Source organism: Vanacampus margaritifer, chromosome 13, assembly GCF_051991255.1.
Source record: "Vanacampus margaritifer isolate UIUO_Vmar chromosome 13, RoL_Vmar_1.0, whole genome shotgun sequence".
NCBI classification, from domain to species: Eukaryota; Metazoa; Chordata; class Actinopteri; order Syngnathiformes; family Syngnathidae; genus Vanacampus; species Vanacampus margaritifer.
Window position 1 is genome coordinate 7,695,005 of NC_135444.1, and position 26,710 is coordinate 7,721,714.

At 39.4% G+C, this 26,710-nt stretch overlaps 2 protein-coding genes across 3 annotated transcripts; both read left to right on the forward strand.

Moving 5' to 3' along the window:
• Positions 1-190: 190 nt before the first annotated feature.
• Positions 191-1,944, forward strand: ndufa7 (NADH:ubiquinone oxidoreductase subunit A7). Its single transcript, XM_077585098.1, has 4 exons — positions 191-315; positions 533-582; positions 885-1,022; positions 1,736-1,944. Exons 1-4 carry the CDS (start codon positions 265-267, stop codon positions 1,821-1,823), a joined length of 327 nt encoding a protein of 108 aa, XP_077441224.1. The 5' UTR covers positions 191-264; the 3' UTR covers positions 1,824-1,944.
• LOC144063112 (low-density lipoprotein receptor-like) lies at positions 1,880-25,006 on the forward strand. 2 transcript variants are annotated; one of them, XM_077585097.1, is made up of 15 exons: positions 1,880-2,013; positions 2,903-3,036; positions 3,741-3,866; positions 5,663-6,034; positions 6,581-6,700; positions 7,885-8,010; positions 9,154-9,325; positions 9,661-9,876; positions 15,016-15,134; positions 16,006-16,145; positions 17,063-17,204; positions 17,305-17,496; positions 21,772-21,917; positions 24,332-24,363; positions 24,484-25,006. In XM_077585097.1, exons 2-14 carry the CDS (start codon positions 2,976-2,978, stop codon positions 24,353-24,355), a joined length of 1,956 nt encoding a protein of 651 aa, XP_077441223.1. In that variant the 5' UTR covers positions 1,880-2,013; positions 2,903-2,975; the 3' UTR covers positions 24,356-24,363; positions 24,484-25,006. The 2 variants fall into 2 exon arrangements, with proteins under 2 accessions (XP_077441223.1, XP_077441221.1); XM_077585095.1 differs by lacking the exon at positions 24,332-24,363.
• The last annotated feature ends 1,704 nt before the right edge of the window (positions 25,007-26,710 follow it).

Below are 26,710 nucleotides of genomic sequence, written 5' to 3' on the forward strand. Positions count from 1 at the left end.
TACTCTCTGTGTCCACACTAGTAAGACAACTACAGATAAATGATTTTAAAACGTCGAGGGTGGGGGCAATATTCCAAGAAAAAAAAACTCTCAAATTTGCTACTTTATAAAGTGGCAAGTAGAAAAAAACCCTGAAGATTAGTAACTCAGGCAAGTGAAGTCCTGCAGTTTACTACCCGGGCCGCAGGGTGTCAGTAGTGAGCTAAGAAAGGCGCCTACGGAACAGAAGAAGCTGCGTATCCACTGTCCTTCATAACAGCAAACATGGCGACTGCCACTAAATTTATTCAAAGGATTCGAAATTTACTGTCAGGGGTAAGTGATTGAAACATCGTCTCATGTTGAATACAAGACAGGACTACGAGGACAACATACCGTTGAAATATACCGTTGTATGTTGCTTGACAGATTGAATTGGTCTGCAAATGAAGGTGTCTGTCTCAGCTAGCCTCAGCTTCAAAAATAATGAAGCGACAACAAAAACAAGCTCTTGAGACTGTTTTAATGTGGTGGTGCTTTGCGTTTTTTACAGCATGACCTTCAAGGTAAACTTCAGCTGCGGTATCAAGAGGTAGCAAAGAGGTGAGTTTAAAAATCTCGTGAATTGACGTCAAGGCAATGAACCAACCATTGTGTATGGAGACAAGTACCATTGTCTCTCAAAAAGTAAATGTGTTTGGCTGTCACTTCCTGGGTTCATTAAGTAACACTAGTACTATCCTTGACGATGAGGTTGCTACTGTGTTTACTGGTTCACATTTTATTGTGTTTAAGATCTAGAACCCCCCCCCCATACAAAATATTAACTCTAAATGACCTAACTACTGCATTATTGATTTTTTTTTTTAAATATTACTTTTATATGACTTGTCCTTCTCCTGTAGGACGCAGCCACCACCTAAATTAGCCGTTGGGCCGAGCCACAAGTTTGCCGACAACTACTATTTCACCAGAGATGGACGCAGAGAATCTATGCCTCCCACAGTTGTCATGTCCTCACAGAAGGCACTCACTGCTGGCAGGTAAACGACTCAAACCTCTAAAGCTATTTTTTCTCCTCTACAGGAATAATTAGAAATTCGGTCATACAAGTTTTAAAAGGTTTATCTGCTGTATCATAAACCTTCTACAACCCTAAACTCAAGCTGCTCATACTTTCAAAGGAGTTTAGAAAAACTGAAGGTGAGCTTTTTTAATATTGTACAGTAAACTGTCATACAACAGAAAAAATATTTGACCACTCTATAACAACTTAAAAGTGATAAGTGGGTGCCTTGTATCTACAAACTAGTAGTCGACACTGTGATGGCTTGGCTCGGCATGGCTCAGTGGTAGAGCGGTCATCATCCAAACTGTAGGTTGTGGGGACGATCCTCAAACTTGACCGTGTCAAAATATCCGTCAACAAGATACTGAACCCCAATTTGCTTTCAGTGCACCTGGCAGCACTTTTGAGTGCCATATGGTGTAGAAAAGCGCTATATAAGTGCACTCAATTGATCATATTTGCTTAATTTCTTTCTTGTTTTCCTCTCAAATCTACATTATACAATGATACATACAGTTATACATTATTTACATAACTGTACAATGTAAAGCATCAGAAGTACTTTTCTGTTTTATTCTACCACCTCATGAGGGCCAGTCAGATCCTGTGGATTGGCCATATAATTCTCGGGTCGATTTTCGAGAAAGCTGGACAATTTATTCTATGTCTTTAATTGTTGTCTTCCAGCCAAGCTGCTGCACAAGAAAAGCCTCCAGTGACTCCCGGCGCAGTGTACAAGGAACCAGAGCTCTCCACAGACCAACCATACCTCTGAGCTTGAACTAAAGAGCTTTTCAAGCATGATCGACTTATCCACCCACAGAACTCCCGCAGAGATCTAATAAGTCTTGTGGTTGTACATTAGAAATTTATAAATAAAACAGAGTTAATGTTTATTTTTGTTTCATTGCATTTGTGTAGGTGTCATCCACTGTTTCCACTGCACACGATTGTGTACACAACAGGTAATAAATGCACTGTTTTAGGGTTGATGACATTGAAAGTGTAATGTAACTATAATTTTACAACTTCCCCAATAGGTAGCGCTGGTTCACCCTGATTGGGACTTATACTCGTGTGTTTGTGTATATACACAATATTTGAAGACATTAAAAATGCTAGTATGTCAGCTATCACATATTCCAGTAGTTTGTTTTCTGAAAATGACCTGAATGGTTTGCATTCATGACACCATAGTGAATTCTACCCAAGTTGAACACATGCTTCCTAGGAAAAAGAAAAACCCAGCTGGGTTTCGGTTATACTCTTATGCACAGAAAATCTGAGATGAAAAGCCAAATAGAAAATAAACATTAATTAATTGACACCATGCTTTGGGGGCATAAAATGGTCAGAACACTGAAGACAAATAATGCAAGTTAATGATTTAACTGTTAGTATGTGGAAGATACAAGTGTATAGAAATAATGGGGGGGGGGGGGGGGGGTAATAGAATAGGGAAATAATATAAAAACTATGTAAGACTAAATTATGCAGCAAAAATAACGGACAATCGAATAGTCAGTGTGAAAATAGCGAAGGCACACATTTTAAATGTAAAAACTATGTAATTAGTTATCTTACTTTGGTGCATGGATTGTATTCCATGTAGGCAATTGACACAAAAAGCCGATGATAGAAATGCTATAATTCCATGATGTTGTTTTTCAATGGTTTGTTTTATGTTTAGTTTGAGATCGTACGTGGGTTCTCAATCGATCCATCCATTTTCTTTAATCTATGTAATCATATTTTTTGTAGTACGTTACAGAAAGTAACAAAGGTGTTTTAAGCGTTATTTCCGGTTGTATGAACGCGTTCCATCTAGTTATCAAACATATTTTTCCCATAAAGTGGTCCGCGAAGTGCCTGTGAGTCTGACGTCATCTTTCCGCGACGCTGCCAAGACTGTAGGACATGAGTGAGCATGGGACACCTTGGAGGTTTATGTATCTTAATATCTTGCATCATCCAGCATCACATTTTAGGTAAGTTATTTGACTGCTGATGCACACTGCGCACTTACATGTTCGTGCAATGTGTGTCCCCATCCCAATTTGTTATCTTATGACGGACTGAAACGGTGCATGAGCGCGTCAGTTTGAATGAATATGTCGTTTTAATTGCTACAAATGTGGTTTGGATGTGATCACTTTCTCAGTTTCTGTTATCTACCAAGATGTTCACACACATAATGTTTATTTCGCTTTTAATGCAGAAGGATGCCAATGTGTGAACTTGACGTTGACGTCATTACAAACGTCACAACGCGTTGTATTGTTACGATTCTACATTACATTACATTTAACATTGAAACGGTAGTAATAATAATAACAATGAAGAAAAAAAACATGGGCATGAAAGTTAACTCAATACCGGAATTGCCAGTATTTCACTGTTTGTCAGTGTGCATGTACATTTATAGATACAACTTGGCGAGAAGAGTCAAAGTTCTAGATTCATTTTTTTCTAGCAGCCCCAGATGCCAGATGAGCTAATATGATCGAATATCATAATTTATTAACTTCGTTGTCTCTGTCTCTGAACAGTCTCGACCTACGCATACGGTATTCGTTGTTGTGCTCCCAAAGATAATCGCCATCCATAAAGAAGACAAACTGTCTGGGGGTTGGGGATTACCTGGTCAGATCAAGCACAGTAATAAAAAGTGTGTTTGTTTGGGGTGATACAGGTCACACTCTCCCTGCTTGCCGCGAGCAATTGGAGTTCAGGTGCAAAGATGGCTCGTGCATTCCAAGTGAGAAGCTTTGTGACCGACACAGCGACTGTGACGATGGATCAGATGAGCAGCATTGTGGTGAGTCTCATACTGCAAGGGAACACACAAACGGATGTGTGCAGAGTTTAGAGTGCTCAGTTGAACATTAATCAAGCAAACTAACCTAACATTGCATTCCCAAATGTGTATGGTGTTTGTTTCTGTGTGAGCAAAAGATTAATAATCCTCTTAGATGAATTCCAAAGGTTTAACCCATATAATTAAATCTACAGGCTCTAATTATTCATCACACTTCTGAAGATTGGGTTTGAATCTTGGCTGCAGTCCTTCAGAATAGTCTGCACAAAAAGACAGTCACCTTTTTTTCTTTGTTTTTTTAATGTATATTTTGGATTGAATTAATATATGAAATATATTATTGGGTAGCGCATTGACTAATGGTTAGTGAAACAAAGTCATCATCATACTTGACATCACACAAGTGTCAACAAATCCATTTATTTAGAGTCAGGGGTGAGCTGGAGCCTATTACAATAGAATGCCTTTATTGTGACTGTAAAACAGTATTCCATCTGATTTTGGAGGAGAGGCTGAGTACATCCTGGACTAGTTGCCAGGCAATCACAGTGTGCATCTTGACAAACAACCATTACATGTAAATGGAAATATAACCAAATTAATAGAAAAGGATCTGGTTGCGCTATATGATGCAATGAAGATTTTAATAATTCTATCAGTGCAGATGAAACTCCACTGGTGACTTTGAAAATACCTTTTACAGTGGTGAACTCCCCACCCCCCAACCCCTCCTTTGCATAACGTTTGGGAACGTGTTTGGAGGTTTGGGCTGTATGTTGTTTTGTATACTTGACCAGCAGATGGTGCTGTTTATCTTCCTTTCTATCCATCCACCCAATCTATTTTGTCACCCTACCTGTAATAGGCTGGAGCTAATCTCACTTGATTTCAGGTTACATACAACCTTAAGTGGTTGCCAGCCAATTGCATGGCACATATGGACAATTATTTACACTCTCATTCACACCGAACCTAACATGCATGTTTTTTGGAATGTGGGAGGCAGCCTCAACAAAGTGAAAACTAATAAAAAAAAAACAAATTTGCTCTAAAAACTAATTACTGCCATTGCTAATTATTAACTAATTAGTTTAGATTTCATAAATATATATTAGCAACTTGACAATATTTACCATAAAAGACAGTTTGTCAAAAAGCTCTGTAGAAAGGCCTCTTGAACTTATTTTAAAAAATGGACAATGGGCTCCAAAGAATTGAGAGTTTTTTTTGTTGTTGGAAAAAAATTGTGTTTTAGGAGAATGTTTTTGTGTGATATTGTCTATAGAAAGTCTGGTAATGGTACAAATTAAATTAGAGTAAAATGATACAGCATCACTATTTGTATATATGTTAACATTTTCCTTGACCCTTTTGTTTCATCTACTACACGGGGAACCCCTTTTTAGATTGGCTGACAAGTTCAAGTTAAAACAATTATCTACCAATTGCAAAATTCTGAGATCAGGGTTCTAAATTACCACCCACCAAATATGGGTTAAAACTCATTTTTGGCGACTGTTGATGAAAAACTTACTAGCCAGGTTTGGCCGGTGACGCGTGATTCAATTCGGTAGCTCAGATATAATCGATTGGAACTGGAACAAACATCCTGATTCTCCCGCATCTTAAATTCCCAGCTTCCTGTTTCGGTACCTTGTCTGCCGACCTGAGACCAACAAAGAAGTGCCTCTTTTTGATATAAAATGATAAAATGGTTGTTTCTTTTTCACAAGTTAATTAACCTTTTTGAGGTTTTGATTCAAAGATGTAAACTTATTGACTGATATTCCCTGCAGGTCATCTTAGGTGTAAAAAGGACGAGTTCTCTTGCCTGAGTAGCAAACGATGCCTACCCTCAAGCTTGTCGTGTAACGGCGTGGACGACTGCGGTGACGGCAGCGACGAGGACTCCTGCCCAAGCTGCACCTCGGGCCTCTTCTCCTGCGGGCCGTCCGACGGCTGCCTGCGCAAGCGTTGGCTGTGTGACGGACACGTGGACTGCAAAGACGGGCGGGATGAGAACCAGGAGTTATGCGGTTCGAGGCGAGCCAGCCCGCAGAGCGCTCCCCCTTGTGAGTTTGATTGTGGCGACGGCCAGTGCATCCTCCACACTTGGAGGTGCGACAACAAAGCAGACTGCTCGGATGCCAGCGACGAGGACAACTGTGGTAAGAGGAGACCTGGCCTATCAGCTTATTTTTAGTGTGTCTGCATTGAACCCAAAAATCTCCTTTTCGCAAAAGTCAAGCAATCTTTTACCATTTGAAAGGCATTTTTATATGGTGGCCTGCAGAGGGCGACTGTGAGGTTCACATTTGTTTGATGCTGTTGCAGATGTGCAATTTAACAATACTAGCATACTAAAGCTTTGCCCTCCCATGTGCTATATGAGGTATAAAAAAAAAACTATGTGATTACTACTCTTGTTCTCTGTTTTGTTAATTAAAGCATAATATAACACATTTATTCGTCTGTAGTAAGTTGTCCTCATCATTGTTGTGAATTTTACTGAAACCTTTGCCTTGTTCAATAGTTATACTATTAGTGCCAAAGTCAAATTTCATGTGGATTTTTTCATGGTAATAAAACGCGACACATCCTGCTTGTGCAAGGAGCAAAGTCGTTTTTTTGGTTTGTTTTTCCTTGAAACGCGCTTCATTCTGTCAATACAAAACTCCCTGCAAGTGCTGATGATGTAACATTTGTCCTCGCAGAGCAGAACGAGTGTCTGGTCAACAATGGAGGCTGTTCGCATCGTTGCGTGGACACGGCGATGGGCTTCCACTGCGAATGTCCTGACCACATGAGGCTTGTCGGGAATAGTCACTGTGAAGGTGAGTTAATCACTTATCACTGAAAACTATACACGGCCTTATTCTCTTCCATGTTCACTTCTTGGGGGTGTATTGGCCACTATAATATATTCAGTAAAGTAATGTTTTGTGTCATGTCTTGTTGCCTGCGGGGAAACTGGAAATATCCAACTTGGAATGTCCAAGTGCAGACGTCAAGCGGCTCCAGTCGAAAGTAACCATGAAATCTGTGTCCTTGAGATTTGGAGATTATACAGTCAATTCCTTTTTATTTGTGAAACTTCCTGGTACGGAGAGACCATAATAGAAACTTTTTAAATGTATACTGTAGTTGTTTGTTTTAATCCATCTCAGGAGGCGGCCATTTTGCCACTTGCTGTCGAATGAAAATGCATAGTTCCTCAGGGCCCAGGCAGTGACAAATCACGGCTCACCTGTTTTCTGAGTTTGGTCATGTGACGTTCGCAAGCTAAACCATGATTGGTTGTTGTCTAAGCTATGAGCTGTGTCAATTTTAGTGGGCTGCAAGTGGCAAAATGGCCGCCCCCCGACATAGATAAAAACAGGTGGATTTTGCTGCTAAGTTAAGAGTATTAAACATTGTGTAATATTTCAGACCATTTAATTTTGTCAAGCGAAAGTGTGTTTGCTTAATGCTAACAGATATTGTGAAAGGCTGTAGACGATGGGCTAACAGAAATTAGCCTAGATGTCATGGTAGTTCTAATTTAAAATCTTCAAACAACTGCTACTTTAACACACATGAAGCTGCAATACATAGCACTAGAGCATGCAGCACAATTCATAGTCATATATGCTCTCTGCTCTGTAGGAACAAGAAATTTAAAAATGGCAAAAAGGTAACAGTTTTACAGTGACTGTGCATCCTCCTGAGCCAGCTTCTTCTTTTTTCTCTTCCTTACGCTGCATCTCTTTCAACTTCAGTGCCTACCCATCAATTCCAGCTTCTGAAGGCACGCAGCTCGAATATTTGGCAATATACTGTAAAATGCCATAAATAAATAAAAATTATATATATATATACTGTATAGCGGGGAAAACTATTATTATTGGTAATTACTTTTATGAGTCTGTCAGATGTTTCAGACAAACACTAACCCTCCATAGCAGTTTTTGTTCAGAAGAACATTAGTGGGAAATGGAAGTCCACCTTACCTACAGAATGTTTGTGTTTTGTCACGCAGAAGTGGACATGTGCCTGGAGCGCGACCTTTGCGACCAACGGTGCGTTCACACTAACGGCACCCTCTCCTGTGACTGCCTCGACGGCTATCAATTGACCCCTACGAGCAAGGACTGCGAGGCCAAAGGTGAGCAGCGCATATGTCGTCCAAGCTCAGCAGGGATAGGCTCCAGCCCGCCCCATGACCTTGGACAGGGTAAAGGTCAGAAAAAGGCGGGAGCGGTTCCTTTTTTAAGTTATGTAGAAGTCATCCAGTTACGTCTGTAGAGCTCATTTTATATGTTCAACTCGTATAGCAGCTAATGGTTACTGTGGTATAACTTGTTAGGCAATAGAAGTGCAGACCGTCTTCAATTGAAAGTTGAAACGCAAGGGTCAAAGTGTTTGAACAAGATTTGGCGACATGATTGCACAGCACGTTTAGTCAGTCATTGACTGTAGCAGGTTTGTTCACGCTCATTTGAATTGTGCAAAGAGTGGCTCCACCTTTTCAGTCGTGTCGGGGTGACTTTCCTGTGCAAATATATAAAAACATTAACCTTCAGCTAAGTTATTAGAAAACAACTAGTTGGTTAACTAACACTTTCTTTCCTATGCCTCGTGGGACTCTGCTCCTCATCTTGAAAGAAGTGTATTGCACATCCACACATTTTTTGCTTATCGCTTTTATAAATGAGTTTTGCTAGGTTGGGTATACCCTGGATTTGTTGCCAGCTAATTGCACGGCACATCCAGACAAATAAGATTTCAGTCTCGCATTCACACCTTAAAGGCCATTTTAGAGTCTTATTTTGAGTGTGTGTGGGAGAGAGCCCGAGTATACCTGAAGATAAAACAATAGATTCTCATAAAAATCGCGATTCTCATTTAGTACGACTCAGAATCGATTTTAAATGTCCCAAAATCGATTTTATTTAAATTATTTTCCTTTCTTCGTCTGTGTGTGCCTTTTATTTGAAGCACTGTTCATGTTTTACCCGATTTGGCCACTGAGGGGCAGTGTGGTTTCACGCGGTCTAATACACTGTTAAGTTGTATGAGAGAGTAGAAGGAAAAAGTCACGATCAAGTTATCCATCCATCCATCAATCTATAGTCTTGATTCATTCCTGGCTAAATATTGCTGACTGAGTACAAACGACCACAAGCCTGTCAACCTGCAGCTAGCGCATAATGTTAGTAATGCTAATGTTAGTCCCAGATTTTATCGATGGAGAGATAATTTGTTTATTATTTATTAAATGTCCTTAATGTACTTTATGTCCTTCCAGGGGTTGATGCCCGAGTGCTTGTGTCCACATCTGAAGGAGTTGTTGAGATGGGCCTTGGCGGTGCAGTATACAGTATGTTGGCAGTGCATGCACCAGGATCGGGGCCTGTGGCAGCCTCGGTCCATAACAACACACTGTACCTGGCCCAGCAAGGACAGGGGTCCATTTACAGGTAACAGAGTGGAGAGCCTGCCTGCGATACAGACCTAAATGTTATCTGACATTGTGTGTTGATAGTTAAAGGAAAGTCCTGTACAAGGACAACACGTCAGATCCAATTGTAAACACACTGGGAGTTCTCTTAATCCGTTCCAGTGTACATCCGGTAGGGGCCGTAGATCAAAGCAAATATACAAGCTGATGTCTTAAAACACACTTTTACAATGTTGTAAATGTATTTGAATGAGAAAATAATAATAAAACAACAGAACACACACAATAAAAATAATAAAAATCCTGTTTGTTTCAGTATTGTGCTCCTTAGATTTGATTTGATATTCATTTCAGGATCCACCTAAGTGGTGAAGCCCAGGACGCCACGTTCGTACTAAAGGTTCCCAGGCCTGTCTCGGGCCTGACCCTGGATTGGATCCATCATCTTCTCTACTGGACCACTTTGGAGAGCGATTCCATTCATGTCAGCTGGCTCGATGGCTCCCAGCAGCGCCGACTCATCACAGGACTGGACAAACCTTGTGCACTCACGGTGGACCCTCTCCAAGGGTAGGAAGGCTAGTTGATAGGATTTAAGGGTTTTATTTTTTTTGATAGGCTATCCCTGTGGCTCTCAATACTATGTACAGTGGATACAAAAAGTATACACAGTCCTGTTTAAATGGCAATGAGACCAAGAAAACATTTTTGTAAAACTTTTTCCACCATTAATGCAACTTGAAAAAATCAATTATAACTTGGGATGTGGCTATGTTCATAATTAACTAATTTGCTCTCAGAAACGTATAAATATGTTCTATTTTAAATGTTTTAAGTGTGCCAAAGACGTATTTATACGTTTTTATGTTGTTGTTTTTATGCTAGAGCATTCAGAAGGCTTTGATGCAGCCTCTGAACTGTAGAGAACGTGTGAAGCAATGGTAGTAATTACAAAAACAGCCAGCAGGTGGCAGCAGAGTATAAGAGATCAACCATGTTGCAAAAAGCTCTTTTCCCCAGTGTTTTAAACATATCTGTGAATAATGATGAAACTTGGCTATATTCTAATGCTAATTGCTGCAAAACGGAAACAGAAGTATACTTTTTTCCCTCTAATCTTTCTTTTGGTAGGTTGCATGTTTTTATAGCAATAGAACACAATATTCTGTGGGCCTTGCAAAATCCGTCAAAATCCAGTAAAACACCCAGGAGTGAAGGGGGTTGCTTCAGTGAAAATGGCAATGAGTGAAAGAGTTAAGCAGTCATATTTAAACTCATGTTGAATGGGAGTTGGTACATACCTGCAAAAAGTGCCTCTGACTAGCTCCAAATACAGTTCAGATATTCGAGTACAGAAAAATTGAAGGATACAAGGGCCGACTTTGAATTTATTCGACTTAAATTTATTAAACATGCTAAAATCAATCAAGTAAGCAATTATATATTTATATATATTTATTCACCAAATTGTTTTGAAGGGTAATTGTGTTAAACGTAAATAATTTATTTATATCCTTTGCATATTTAGAATAGCGCTACACAAATTAATTATTATTAGTGGCACCTAAAGAAGTAGGTGTCACACCCTCCCGTCATTCTGCTCACGTCCACCCTATTTTATTTTTTATTTTTTAACGAACCTTTCGGGCACTGTCAAATGTCATTTATATATTATACTGTATATGGTACATGCTGAAAAATTAATGGCAAATGGCCCCCGGGCCGTAGTTTGGACACACCTGTTCTAGTAAGTTTTCTTGACATTTTGTCTGCTTTCTTTGAGATCAGTGGGATCTTATTGTTCAGAAGTATCAGTCGAAAAGGATACAAAATCTTTTCCCAGGCATTTCATTTAGCGTGGAAGGAACACAGTGAGAAAATATGGCACGATAATGTCGTTACCAAGAATTCGAGGTCCCTCCAAAATGGATGAAAATATGAGAAGTGGTCTGGGAGGCTACACATTGAACAACAACATTGAAGAGGCCACAGGAATTTCTGGCATGTCCTGGCTGTTTTCACGTGATGACAATCTCTTATCTTAATCACGTCGCAAGTAGACATTTTTAGATTCCATGACTGTCATATGGGGGTCATCTAATCTGCCCACAAACATTCTTAAGAACATACTTTTTTTTCAGATCATCATCTAATCATCTAATCTTGCGTGTGCGAACAGTAAGTTTACTTATGGGTTCATTCTTGATTTCAATTTTTTTTTTTTTTGGTGATGATCCTAGATACTGAACACGCGTTCTACTTAATTCCCATTTCATTATTATTCAAAAAAGAATAACAATGGCATAAGGGCCTATCTATTGACGTCTGTAGCGTGCAATTTCTGACTGATTGCCCTCCAAATGTTTCCACTGAAGCACAAATTTAAATAAACAAGCCCATGTCTTGTTGAATGTCACTACAAAGGATTCCATTCTTACTTGTTTACAACTGCTGTATGGTAAATACATAATAGGCCTGGAAAAATAGCAATCACGATTATTTGATTGAGATTGAAATCATGATTAAAACAATTTGTGATTTCAAAACTTAGTATTTACTACTAAGGCTGCTCAACTACTTTTAAAATGTCATGGTAGCATCACACCCATTCATCCCTGCACTTTGTTTTTGTTAAGCACAAATTATGTTGTAAATATTTTGTGAAATTCAATCAAGCCTCTTGCATTTTTACTACTCATTTTCATTCTAAGCATTAACCTTCTCTTTTATATATTTTTTATCTTGTGTTATTTTCACAAGTCTTGGGACTTACCAGGCTAACCTGGAACACCTCTGGGATTTATTTCGTGCCATGTCATGTGGAAATGTGTATAAAGACAAAAAAAAAATACTTGGATGTTTGCATCCTTGAATTTTGAGAACATAAATTATTTGAATCCTTAAACTGTCAACTTTAAATATAAATTGAAAGGGCAATGACAAAATAAGAATAGAATATACTCAAAAAACGGTAAGAACAAATACTGACTGTTTCTGTGCGTTTTGGCCTCTTAGGGGCAGTATGATGCCGTGCATCCATAGTGTGTACACACTTAGTGAGTACAGAAGAAAGTTACGATTGAATTCTATTGAAATAACAATTTTTTTCACACATTAGTAAGAATTTGTGCCTTTGTGTAGTTATCTTACCTGTAGGTATGTGTTCCCACAGCATTTGTGCGTGTGAATATTCGTTATTTGAAGGAAAAACATTCTCTAAGTCGATGCTAACTTCTGGTTAGCATTTGAATGTGATCCTCCCTTCGCTTTTAGCATTAGCGCTAGGCTAGCGATGTTTTAAAAATGAAGCTTGTTTTGTATTTAAATATACAGTGGATGTTATTCTCATTGTTGTGTGTTTAGTTTTACAGTTGCCTCCAACTGGGATGTCATTAAACAGCTTAAAGCACGATTGGAGGACAACAGAATATCATACGCTACACACTTGCTAGTTGCTAATGCTACGCGAGCAAAATGGTGCGTTCAGGGTACTTTTCACGGCGTCGGTTTTCCTCGACAACGTTTATAACGTTTGGCTCAATTGAATTTGTTTTGGTAGATGTTTGAAGGGCAATAAACGGTCGGGCCCTAAATTTTGTGTCTGTCTGAGAGTCCACTAACTTGCATGTTTTGGCTTTTTGACATGTTTACAATAGCTGCAAACTACTTAATTGTGACATTTAAGCGCAAACTATGAATGTTATCATTATGTTAAAACAGTTTTAGAATCGGTTTACATTATTAATGTCTGAACATTTTGCACAGGAATTATTTGTGAATAAATGAAACCTTTAAATAAATGTTTGTTGGCTAAACAAATTTTGATTTTTTTGAGGGGGGGGGGGGGGGCAATATCGCCCAGCCCTAGTCAAGACAGATATGGCCATCTTAACAACATTTCTGATTGACTGAGCAAGGCGGTGACTTTATAAAACAAAATACAACATTTTATAATATAGTGTGCACATTTCCAGCAAGTGAAAAGCCGCAGTAGTAAAGTTATGCGTTTTCCAATATTTTCAAGAACGTTTGACTCTCACCCCTTTACTCTGGGTCACAAAACACGATAATGTTATGCACACTTGTTAAACCACATAATCTCAAAAGATTTCTGCTTCACCCCCCCAATTGCACTCTACAAGTTTTTGGTCACATGAATGGTGGAAAAGTTTGGAAATGATATAGCTTGCTTTAATTTTTTTAAATCCCAAACTACGTTTTACAAATCTTGCCGTGATCTCACAAGAAGGTGAAATTCACAACAGTTAGTTACAAAATGACATTAACTCTTTCACTGCCAGACGTTTTCAGAAACGGGAGGTCGCCAGTGCCAGCCGATTTAAGCATTTTGACTGATCTTTCAAGGTCCACAGAAAATGTTGTGTTTGGACTATGGAAACACACATACTACCAAATGAAAGATTGGACTCATCTTTCATCAGAAAAAAAGTTTGTTTCTACCTTATTCCGTTCTTCAGTAATCAACAATAGAAAATGGTTACTTTCACCGAAATGCTCTGTTTTGAAACAAAAAGCGGAGAAAAAGAGCTTTTTGTGAAACGATGTTATTTCATGCACTCTAGTGAATTGTACACTTCTTTTTGTCCATGAATGATGCCACAAACACCTAAATAGTGCTTTACTTCTGTAATACACCACCACCAACAATGAAAAAGTGTTTTTAGTTTGCAAAATATGTTTATTTCCTTTCAACAGTGTAACAATTTGACAAAACAATTTCGCAAACTATTTACAAATGTGTGCAACTGTGGTACTATTTACAATTATGTGGATGTTTCAAATACAGTTTTTCTTTTTGTAACGCTCTCCTGCGTGCAAGGAGAGGGAGCAGGGTTTGCACAACAGATTGCTTTCACTTTCCATTGTCCGTTTCGCATGCAGACGGCCTTTTTTTCCGGGGAATAGCAAGTAGCAGACTGTACACACTCCTCCGATGAATATGCATTGGACTCGGGGCACTCTTCGTCGTCCGATTGAACGTCCGCCTGAGCGTGCTCGGTTGTGCTCCGCGTTTTCCGGTGTTGGCATTGCTAGCCCGTGAACCTTTTATGACGTCGTCATAGCCGCCGCGTCAACGCTTCCAACTTCGCCGTCAACCTCTGAGTCGCCATCATCATCATCGTCATCAATGTGCTCTTTATAGCGTTGGTCGATGCTTTTCGTCTTTGAAAAAAACGGCTCGACCGTGAGCTGCTTGCAAACCGGTCGCCATTATGGCTCCTTCAGCCATTGTCCCCTAAACACTCTAGCCCCGCCTCACGTCTTCTGCTGACGCCTACCCAATCTTGTCAAAAGAGAGTCATTGCTGCCATCTAGGGGCTAAAAATAGTCATTAGGCTCACTAGACCTGCTTGAAACTTTCACCACAGTTGGTCAAGGCTTTCCTCCACCCGTTTCAAAAAAAATAAATTGGATGACGTCTTTTAACGTCATTGGCGGCCCTCCGTAGGTTTTTACTTGACGTCTTTTAACGTCAGTGGCAGTGAAAGAGTTTAGAGGCTTACTTTTTTTTTTTTTTTTTTTTTTTTTTAAAGCTCTCTAATTTTGTATGAACTAAGTTCACCTGTAATTTACTGTCAGAAAGTTACAGTTCACTTTAGATTCATCCTGAAATTTCACCTAAAATCTGATGAACTTTTGCGACTAGCACATAATGCTAACTAAACTGCAAAAACTTGTCTTTTCCAGACTGCTCTTCTGGGCTGAGCATGGCAGCCAACCAAAAATCGTGAGGGCGAGCTTGGATGGCCAGGACACCATGACTGTGGTTACTTCTCTCCTACTCCACCCGGTTGCTCTTACTCTGGGTACGTTTATACATAGATAGACAGATACTTGAGTCATCGAGTGAGGGAGATTAAATGCAACGCAATGTTTGATCTTTATTCCTTATGAAATGTCTTTTATAAGGCCGATGGGCAGTTTTCCTTTATTTTTGAAAACAATGACTTTACACGCCATTATGTACACAAGCTAATTGTAATCTTTTGCGTGTTCAAATAATTCCAAGATGAGATTCTGGTGAAGCGGGCCCTTGCAAGGTTGATTTATTACAGAGATCTCTGGTCACACAACTGCATATCACCTAAGCAGTTTCATCCAATGTGTGTGTCCTCTTTTGCCCACACAGCTTCTTTATTCAAAACATGAGGAAACGCCTCTGTCATCCCGTGAGGTTACAGAATGAGTTTGCATTTTCCCAGTAAACTAGATCGTCCTTGAACTTTTAAAAACCGGATTTCTGACGAACAGCAACTAGACTTCTTAGATAAACATATTAACTTTCTCATGTCTGGGAAAACAGTAGAAAAGATAGCAAGAATGTTAAAAGCATTACTCATCAGGTTATATTAGGTCAACATAATTACACCTTCATCAACACATCTATAATGAAATCGAAAACAGGTAAAATGTAAAATAAAACAAAAAATGTTAACAATGTCAACAGATACAATATATTAAGACGGCAGCAATGGTCGTTTTTGATTAAAACTATCACTATTTTATAAGTTATAATATGTTTATTATTTTTTAGTTAGTAGTGATACAAAACTGCACCACATAACAAGAGAAATGTTTCTAGTGTTTCTGTATTTTTAAATGTTTAGCGTCTCCCTTGAGTGGCTTTGAAGCCCCTCATAGTTTGAGTTGACTGTTTGATTCGGTCTTCCTCCCTAGATATGCCTCGCCGGTTGCTCTACTGGCTTGATAGCGGCATGAGAAGCATCTCCAGAGTGACTGTAGATGGGCGTCACCGCAAAACAGTGGTCGAGTCAAACGGTTATCTGGATCAGCCATTTGGTCTGGCGGTGTTTGAGGTAAACAGTAACACTGGAGTGTCCCATAGGGAAACCCCCCTTTCCCCCCTCCCCATTAAGGATTCATCTTCTTTGCTTCGTTGCAGGATTATTATAGTTTTGGAATTTTCATTTTAGGTAGTTTTTATTTCATTTTGTTTTCAGGGTAGTTGTGTTAGCTTTAGTTATTTAAAAAAAAATGCTTAGTTTAGTTTTAGTTAGTTTCAGTATTAGTTTTTTTTCTTTTTAATGTATATTACTTGTGCACAATATTTAATAGATACCATGGTAAAATGAAAATAGGCATTTCTTACCTAGCGTTGCATTTTGACTGAGTTAAATGAAAAAGCAGGCGAAAAATCAAGCACGCAATGTTGTCGCCTAAGGGCGACGTCACCTCAAGGTGCTTTTCTATTGGCTGCTGCTAGATGACGTCACTTCTGTGTGACACACTTTTAAACGTGCTTATTCTGGTTAATATAGAAATAAATTTACTTAAAATCACGTTTAAAATCATCCCCAAAAGCTCATGCATTAAATTAATAATGGTACCAAAGACATTTTTGCATTAATTCTAGTTAGTTTTGTCAACATAAAATGTAGTTTCAGTTAGTTTTGTTTTTTTTAAAAGCATTTTCGCTTTTATTTTATTTCGCTAATGAAATTTGAATTTTGGTTTGAGTGTTTTCTTTAACTAACATAACCTTTGTTTGTTGTAATTTATAAACAGGCACTGCTCAGTGTTGTTGTCTTTTGGTCTATAATGAGTTTTATATTTAATACAGAGCATTCATTCTACTGGGGGCGGGGGGTGTAAATAAATAATGCTGTAATTTATTTATTTTTTTGTCTGTCATTGTTTGTCTTTCAGTGTACAATACACTTAGTCCTAGTCCACAAAAAAGATCTTAAGTTGTACCGTATGTCTTCTGCTTTAGGGTTTTGTATACTGGAGTGACCAAGACACACACACCATCTGCAGAGCCAACAAGCACAGTGGCAGCGACTTCCAGCCACTTGTGACAAATGTCACCTCACCAGGTGGCATTGCCATCATTCAACCTGCTCTTCAACCTGACAGTATGAGCATTTAGAAAAATAAGTCATTATGCTGATGAGGCCCGCCAGCTGGCACTACTTTTAAACATATTTTTTAACCATGTGTTCCACTTGTCTGTAGGCATCGCTGCGTGCGGCAACCCCGGGAAGGTGTGCACGCATGAGTGTGTTGTCGATCTCATTTCGGAGACTCCCACCTTCCACTGCACTGGAATGGGGCGAAATCGCTCGCACGGCATTCCTGCTGTTTCCCGCTCGGTTCCGGCGTCACGTTTATCTGATTTTGGATTCGCTGGAATCCTCTCGCTAATTGGTAAGCTTATTTTTCTTGCGCTGGAATTTTCTTCTGGTTGCGTTAACAGAAAAAATGCAAAGATGCTCTCTCTACTGCCATAAGATGTTGTCATGTGTCATTACGTATTTATTGGTTTTCATTTAATTGTTCTACTTACAAATGTTAATACAATATTCATATTACTACGAGCTATACTGTGAAGCATTCCATTGTGATAAATGTGGGTTATGTCACCGCCATAGGAATAGAAGACCCTTATAAACAGACACCCCCATGACAAAAAGCCAAATGTATCCCGGTGCTAAATATTAGCACAGCTGGAAATATCCTACAAATTAGTGTTAATTTTATCAGACATTTTAAAATTTAATCTCAGTTCTAGACCAATTTCAATCACGCTTATTTTTTTTTATCATATTTAGTCAACCTCATCCCGTTTTTAATTTAGTCGACTATAAATCTAGCACGTTAGTTAATACACAATTTTATTCATCTAGTTTTAGTCAACAAAACTGTCAACGTTTTAGTCAGGACAATCATTTAACCTATGTATATTTTTTTCGTCAGCAGATATTGTTGAACAATTCAGATCTAAAACTATTTCACATAAAAATGTTCTCATCTTTGTGATAAAAAAACAACTTCACACACAATTACAATGGCTACTATGGCTCCATGCTATGAGCTAATAAATTAGCCAGCATTAGTCAGCGTGACAGTACAATTAACATTATTGTTGGAACGTTATAACTATAATTTAGTTTTTTCTTGAACCTTTCACCGTGAATCCACCTCCTGTTTGTGCATGTTGCACTCGCTAGCTGCAGTTTTTATTAAGTGAAGTAAATTTTTTAGTCGATGAAAATGCATATTGATTTAGTCCCAGTTGTTTAACTCTTTGACTGCCATGGACGTTAAAAGACGTCAAGTAAAAACCTACGGAGGGACGCCAATGACGTTAAAAGACGTCATCCAATTTTTTATTTTTTTTTATTTTTTAACTCTTTCACTGCCAGACGTTTTCAGAAACGGGTTGTCCCCACTGCCAGCCGATTTAAGCATTTTGAGTGATCTTTCAAGGTCCACAGAAAATGTTGTGTTTGGACTATGGAAACACACATACTACCAAATGAAAGATTGGACTCATCTTTCATCAGAAAAAAAGTTTGTTTCTACCTTATTCCGTTCTTCAGTAATCAACAATAGAAAATGGTTACTTTCACCGAAATGCTCTGTTTTGAAACAAAAAGCGGAGAAAAAGAGCTTTTTGTGAAACGATGTTATTTCATGCACTCTAGTGAATTGTACACTTCTTTTTGTCCATGAATGATGCCACAAACACCTAAATAGTGCTTTACTTCTGTAAAACGCTTTCACCAACAATGAAAAAGTGTTTTTTGATTGCAAAATACGTTTATTTCCATTCAACAGTGTAACAATTTGACAAAACAATTTCGCAAACTATTTACAAATGTGTGCAACTGTGGTACTACTTACAATTATGTGGATGTTTCAAATACAGTTTTTCCTTTTGTAATGCTCTCCTGCGTGCAAGGAGACGCCAGGACTCGCACAACAGTTTACTTTCACTTTCACATTGGTCCGTTTTGCGTGCAAATGTTACACTTTCTTGACGGCCTTTTTTTCCGGGGAATAAAAAGCAAGTAGCAGACTGTACACACACCTCCGATGAATATGCATTGGACTCGGGGCACTCTCTGTCGTCCGATCGAACGTCCGCCTGTGCGTGCTCGGTTGCGCTCCGCGTTACGACACCGTCATAGCCGCCGCGTCAGCGGTTCCAATTTCGCCGTCAAGCTCGGATTCACCTTCATCATCATCATCGAGGATGATCACCGTCGTCATCAATGTACTATTACGTACTATTACGTACCATCTAACGTCTTCTACTGCCGCGTCAATGCTTTCCAACCACGGAGTCACCCTCATCTTCATCATCGATGATGATCATCGTCGTCAACAATGTGCTTTTTCAGCGATGCTTTTGGTCTTTGAAAAAAACGTCTCGGGTGTGAGCTCCTCGCGACCGGCCGCCATTTTTCCTTTGTCTTCCATTCTCATCTCCTGCTCGACGCTCTAGCTCCGCCTCTACTGACGCCCACCCGATCTTGTCAAAAGAGAGTCATCGCTGCCCTCTAGGGGCCAAAAATAGTCATTAGGCACAACAGACAGACTTGAAACTTTCACCAGACATGCGGAAGGGTTTCCTCTACCCGTTTCAAAAAAAAAATAAATAAATCATTGGATGACGTCTTTTGACGTCATTGGCAGTGAAGCGTAGGTTTTTACTTGACGTCTTTAAACGTCAGTGGCAGTGAGAGTTAAACGGGTGGAGGGAAGCCTTGGGCAGCTGTGGTGAAAGTTTCAAGCAGATCTAGTTAGCCTAATGACTATTTTTGGCCCCTAGATGGCAGCAATGACTCTCTTTTGACAAGATTGGGTAGGCGTCAGTAGAAGACGTGAGGCGAAGCTAGAGGGGACAATGGCTGGGGAAGGGAAGAGAACATGGCGACCGGTTGCAAGCGGCTCACGCTCGAGCAGTTTTTTTCAAAGATGAAAAGCATCGACCAACGCTAAAGAGCACATTGATGACGACGATGATCATCATCGATGATGATGATGGTGACTCCGAGGTTGGAAGCATTGACGCGGCAGTAGAAGACGTGAGGCGGAGCTAGATGGCTGAAGAAGCGAACAATGGCGACCGGTGGCAAGCAGCTAACACTTGGGAATTTTTTTCAAAGACGAAAGGCATCGACCAACGCTAAAGAGCACATTGATGACGACGATGATCATCATCGATGATGATGATGGTGACTCCGAGGTTGACGCTGAAGTTGCAAGCGTTGATGCGGCGGCTATGACGACGTCATAAAGGTTCACCGGCTAGTGATGCTAACACCGGAAAACGCGGAGCACAACCGAGCATGCTCAGGCGGACGTTCAATCGGACGACGAAGAGTGCCCCGAGTCCAATGCATATTCATCGGAGGAGTGGGTACAGTCTGCTACTTGCTATTCCCCGGAAAAAAAGCCCGTCAAGAAAGTGTAACGTCTGCACGCGAAAGGAGCCATCGCAAGTAAAACTAATCTGTTGTGCAAATCCTGCTGCTTCTCCTTGCACACATGGGAGCGTTACAAAAAGAAAAACTGTATTTGAAACATCCACATAATTGTAAATAGTACCACAGTTGCACACATTTGTAAATAGTTTGCGAAATTGTTTTGTCAAATTGTTACACTGTTGAATGGAAATAAACGTATTTTGCAACCAAAAAACACTTTTTCATTGTTGGTGATAGCGTTTTACAGAAGTAAAGCACTATTACTATTACTATTATTATAAAACTACTGTTTGTGGCATCATTCATGGACAAAAAGAAGTGTACAATTCACTAGAGTGCATGAAATAACATCGTTTCACAAAAAGCTCTTTTTCTCCGCTTTTTGTTTCAAAACAGAGCATTTCGGTGAAAGTAACCATTTTCTATTGTTGATTACTGAAGAACGGAATAAGGTAGAAACAAACTTTGATGAAAGATGAGAGTTCAATCTTTCATTTGGTAGTATGTGTGTTTCCATAGTCCAAACAACATTTTCTGTGGACCTTGAAAGATCAGTCAAAATGCTTAAATCGGCTGGCACTGGCGACATCCCGTTTCTGAAAACGTCTGGCAGTCAAAGAGTTAATAATTAAGTCTTGTCTACTTTGTGTCTGGTGAAAAATGTGTGTTGTCAAAAATATTTTTGTTTTCGTTAACGAAATTAACATTACTACAAATCAAAAGTAATGCGACATGAGGTGTCCTAGCTTGTCCGCTAATACTGTACCGGTAGGAGATTCCATGTTGCCATGGTAACTACAGCAATAGTTTTCTCATTATTACAAGCTGGTGTAACATATATATATATATATATATATATATTTTTAATCAGCTCCCCAACATCCCTCAGATGGCGGCCATTTATTTAAAGCGAGACTGTGCTGCTGTCTCTGTTAGATTGATCTGCCCAGGGAATGGTGCACATGGTGCATTTGTGCAGCTGTCGTACGACTGATTACACAGAACACTGGAGACTAAATATAGAAAGGGACTCGAGAAGCCGTTCTGCTTTTGCCGTGCTTTTGACACTGCCCACTCAGTGGACAGCTGTTTGAGCTTCTTCATATCAATCTGAATGTTTGCACACTTAAAGGAGAAAAAGTTGGGTGTGCCATTCATACCTCCCTATGAGCAGTGTAATATTTGCTTGCGTGTGTATTTCTACCAGTGTTCCTCGGTGTGCTGCTGGTGGGAACAGTTCTGTGGTGGTGGAGAGAGGAGTTTCGGCCCACGAGGAATCTGACAGTGCAACGCTTCTCTCTCAAAGAGTCCCAGGATCCGCTCATCCAGGATCCACGTGCGTGTCTCAACAAGGCAAGACGGCACACACGCGCAGTACGGCGAAGAATATCATTTCACATAAGCTCGCTAGATAGTTGAAAGGGCATCACTGAAGTGTTGATTGACACCATGTGACTACATTGGGACCTTGACTGACCAGTGTAATGTATTTTGTGAGCAAGCTCGTAACTCAATTTGGTTTTGTATCAGATCCAATCTCCCCATTGGAATGAAATGAAATGCCATTGATATGATCTAGCCCTAAAAGACAACAAGAAAAATACACACTACATTGTAAAATATACAAACAGAAAATTGGCAAGACAAGTGGAGATTTATCTAATCTTTTCCAGCCATTTTCAGCAGTAAAAAGTTAATATTTTGAGCATTAAGAGCATTTTTTTAAATAATTTAATTCATTATTTTTCATGTACAATAAAAAATTTAAAAACGCATTTTGTCAGTTGCTGTCGACTGAAAATGACATCACCTGTGCTGAGGAAATGAGCAACGACTAATCACGGCTCACCCATTTCCTGGGTTTGTTCACCAAACTGAGCCATGATTGGTCGTTACCTATTGGGTGGACCTGAACGTTTGACTCCGCCCACGCACCTCAAAGCGCCGTCTTCTTTCTTTCTTTGTTGTTAAACTATTGCCCTGGTGGCTTTGTGTGCCATTTTATAACCCTACCATATTACTAATACAGTATTGTTTGAACACTTTATTGTACAACGAAAATTAAAAACGGACTGAAACCCAAATACTAACCTCAACCGTCCAGGGATGCGCCATTTGCTGGGGACATGTAGTACTGCACTTTGGCCTCTTCCGTTAGTTAGCTCCGCCCCAGCTGACTGAGGGGGGTTGAGTGTTTGTAATTTTCAATGCTCCATAATGTGTTCATAAAAATAAAAACTTTACGTCCTAAGGCGGTGCATGATTAAATCAGCAAATTTTGTTCTTCAAAAAAAATAGTTTAAACCATTTTGTAAAATCCATGTGGGCGGAGTCAAACGTTTAAGTCCACCCGGCGTGGCGGCACGCCTCTAACTGCACTCTGCATCCAGGGCTACTGAGCACGGGCGATGTCATCTTCATGCGACAGCAAGCGGCAAAATTTGTTTTTAAAGGTATTAATTGTTCATGAAAAACACATTACGGTAATTATAGGTAATTAAATATTATGTTTTTACTGTTAAAAATGGCTCAATTAGTCAAGTATGCCTTTAATATTCTCATATCCAAAGCGACGCAGCGCCGCCATCTACAGGGATCTGTTAGTCATTAGCGTGTTTTTAAAAACCTGAATTCGACAGACAAGCTTGGTGAGATCCTCATCATTGCTTGGATTCCAGTTGAGGAATATGAAGGTCAACGGTAGTTAGGGATGGGGGGGGGGGGGGGGGTGGCCTATTCAGTGACTTCATTTTATAGTGTCCATTTGACTGTTTGTCATGTTCAATAAATGTCTAAAAGTCCGTTCAGAATTAATGAAACGCTCACTAGCCACAACATCAGGTGTACAGCTGACATCCAATACAAGAATTCCAGCTAATAATCGTCACGTCGAGAATGCCGTACAACACTTCAAGTCTAACCACACTAATAAAGGTCTTATTAAATGAGTAGTACCTCTCCTGACATTGTCAAAACTTAGTATTGTTGTCATTTGTGAAGGCCCAATTTGTGACATTAGACAAACAATTAGTTCATTATTTGAACTGTATGCAACCCCTTTGTTCTGTATAAAATGCATACAATCATATGATATATCTTTGTAGCGCAGCCATTGTTTTCTCGAGCAGCTTACAGATGTTTCCTGAAAGTTTTTTTTCTTCTTCTTCTTGATCATCTGGGAGGGAGATTACAAGGACAACACTAAACACAAGTAAATGAGAAATCCTCCGTCCAGGTTGGGGCCTGAACAAAATAGGTTTTAAAATCACGTTGTTATCTTAAATTATTCACCATATCACATGATCATGCAGCGACACGGACTGATACTACAGACTCACATGGCAATAGACGCAATCTAGGAGGAAAGAGTGCTTTTTTTTTTTTTTTTTAAGAACCAGTAAAAGCAACACTGTGAATCCTAGTTAAGTATTTTAGGTTGTGCTTGACATACTAAAGAATTCCCATTTATATGTGCTGTTTAATGTGTATACCTGCTTTTTAGAGGCCCTATTCAAACTTTCTGTTGAGTGTTTACCTTTTTGTAGTCTGGCCCTATCAGAAGTAAAACTGAATGAAATTATCAAATTATGGAGAATGCGATGGGGGTCTTAATTTGAAACCATTTGTAAGACAGCCGAGTAGACATCTGGATGAACTTGATTTGCTGTAGCTTTTTGATGGATTTTTTTTGTTGTTGTTTTTTGTGATGGCAAAAGAAATATTTGACCCTGGATTTAATTTTTTTAATTTTTTTTTATTGGAATCAGCACCATCCCACTGTACATGGTTGACCCCAAAGGTGAGTCGAGCGCTTACTCGAACCAAATGTCCCATAAACGCAGCTTGACTCCTCCATGCCAGTCTTAAAGGCTTAATGTGGTTCACTATGTCAATTAAGCTTTACACTCTCCTCCGCCAGGAAACTCTTAAGCTGGATTTGGACAGTCAATGAAGATGCTGGCCGGACGCCTTCGCCCCACATTGTCACACCCCCCTGGCAAGTTGCTGTGACTGCCAACCGATGAGCACTCGACTGGCCCAGTTCTCGTCGCAGGCTCCAAAAAGAACTGACTTGAGGTTTCAATCCGAGGTTTGATGAGCTGGAAGGTCATTCGCACGTTGGCTTCTTTCATCTCTTGTGACTCCACATGTTGTGGAGTGGTCGAGCTTTGTCACTCCTAAAAGCACTATGCATTGTGTCCTTGCACTTAGAATAGTAGTAGAAATGACATCAAGACCGTCATGTTGCTTTATTGTAAAGCTTATTGCTCAAAACTTAGCAGCAGTGTTTTAGCTGTAGCTCTGATGCAGGCAAAGCTTTGTCATTAAAGTGGCAGTCAGCCTTAAATATTTTTTGACAATATTTTATCTGTAACCTCACTAGTTTAAATGTGACATTCTGATTAATATTATAGTTGTGCAATATGAGTTGTGAAGCAAAATCCAACCATTTTTGTCCATCTCAGGGGGCGGCCATTTTGCCACTTGCTGTCGACCGAAGATGACATCACAGTTGCTCAGGCAATGACCAATCACAGCTCACCTGTTTTCTGAAACTGAGCTGTGGATTGGTTGTTACCTGAGACCAGAGCAACTGTGATGTCGTCTACAAGTTGACAGCAAGTGGCAAAATGGCCGCCCCCTGAGATGGACAAAAATGGTTGGATTTTGCTTCATAACTCATATTGCACAACTATAATATTAATCAGAATGTCACATTTAAACTAGTGAGGTAAAAAATAAATAAAAATAACTCATATTCCACTTACACAATATCAACCAGCATACCATATTTAGACAAGTGGGGCTGCATAGAACATATTATTGTTTATAAAAAATAAACTTTGGGGGGTGAATTTCCCCTTTAAGAGCTGAAATCAGCTTGTTAGTTTGATACTTGAAAATGTTCGTTTTTGACACTGTAGGCATTTAAGTTCTCAGTTGTGAGATTTTTTTTCTCTCCTCCCATCTATTTTGAATAGTACTGTAGCAGCAGTTACTAAACCTCCCCTCATTCTAATTATTTTTAATAACTTGCGCAAAGTGACAGTGCCTTCAATCCAGAATATAAACATTCGTAAATTGTCCTTAAAGGAATGTTATATTGTTTCCTCCCATTTGTCATCATGTCTTCTAGAAGACAAGCATCTTGTAACTCCTAGTTTTGAGTTGTATGTATTTTTTGGTGCGTTTGTTCTTAGATATTGTTGATATTGTGTGTGTGTGTGTGTGTGTGTGTGTGTGTGTGTGTGTGGAAAGGCCTGCTTTGCATCTCTGTATATATGGGCTTGATTTGGGTTTTTTTGTTTGAAAGGGTTAGGGTTGTGAGTTTGGTTGACTTGTTTCAATTGCATAGAATATAAAAAGTCTGCACAAAGAAGAAATTAAATATCAACAAAAGTATGGTACAAACTGCTGTGTTTTTGTTATTTATTAAAAGAGTAGCTTTTAGGTTAGGATTTTATTTACAAGTTGTGCTGTTGCACTTTTGTATCTGCACCAAGAGTGAAACTGGCTGTAAAGAATACATCTATTAAAGTTGTTTTTCTTAGGTATTTCTTTCTCTTCACTTCCTTGTTTACAATTACATCATTGTAATTTCTTTCGTTACGCGTTGTGTTCACTGTAAGAACGTGGCCTTCGGTTTCTGATCATAATCTGTTATGTTATTCAATCCACTCACTTTCTAGTGGAGTCCTAGATCATGCTTTCTGTTATTTATTTGATTGTAGATATCCTTGGTCAGCTCCCCTATCTTGTGGAGTGCCTCAGGGTTCAGTTTTGGGACCACTAGTATTGATCTATTCCAGCTACCGTGAGGATTCATCAACAAATTGAAAACTATTTTGAAATTGCTGTCCCATTGAAAATCTCACTCATGCAGCCCTATCCAAATTATGTACACTTTTTAAAGTCTACATTAAGATCATTTGATGAAAAGGTATTTTAGAATTTGCTGTGTGCCCTGCTTCTCGACAAAAGTCATTTGGGTTAGCCTACAGTTCCCCTGCAATCCTGAGGAAAAGTACCAACGACTTTTTCCACACCGGCCACATTGCTCTACTTGAGTGTGCGCCCTCTTTTGAATGTGGAGTGATTACACAGCCGTCATTACTTTGTGTCTGATGATTAGATAAGTGAATAAT

Bases quoted from the DNA above. Each gene is read 5' to 3' on its own strand.
- ndufa7 (XM_077585098.1), top strand. From the start codon at position 265: ATGGCGACTGCCACTAAATTTATTCAAAGGATTCGAAATTTACTGTCA. The intron at 316-532 runs GTAAGTGATTGA...CGTTTTTTACAG, and splicing joins TTCGAAATTTACTGTCAGGG to CATGACCTTCAAGGTAAACT. The intron at 583-884 runs GTGAGTTTAAAA...CTTCTCCTGTAG, and splicing joins TATCAAGAGGTAGCAAAGAG to GACGCAGCCACCACCTAAAT.
- LOC144063112 (XM_077585095.1), top strand. From the start codon at position 2,976: ATGGGACACCTTGGAGGTTTATGTATCTTAATATCTTGCATCATCCAG. The intron at 3,867-5,662 runs GTGAGTCTCATA...TATTCCCTGCAG, and splicing joins ATCAGATGAGCAGCATTGTG to GTCATCTTAGGTGTAAAAAG. The intron at 21,918-24,483 runs GCAAGACGGCAC...CTCCTCCGCCAG, and splicing joins CACGTGCGTGTCTCAACAAG to GAAACTCTTAAGCTGGATTT.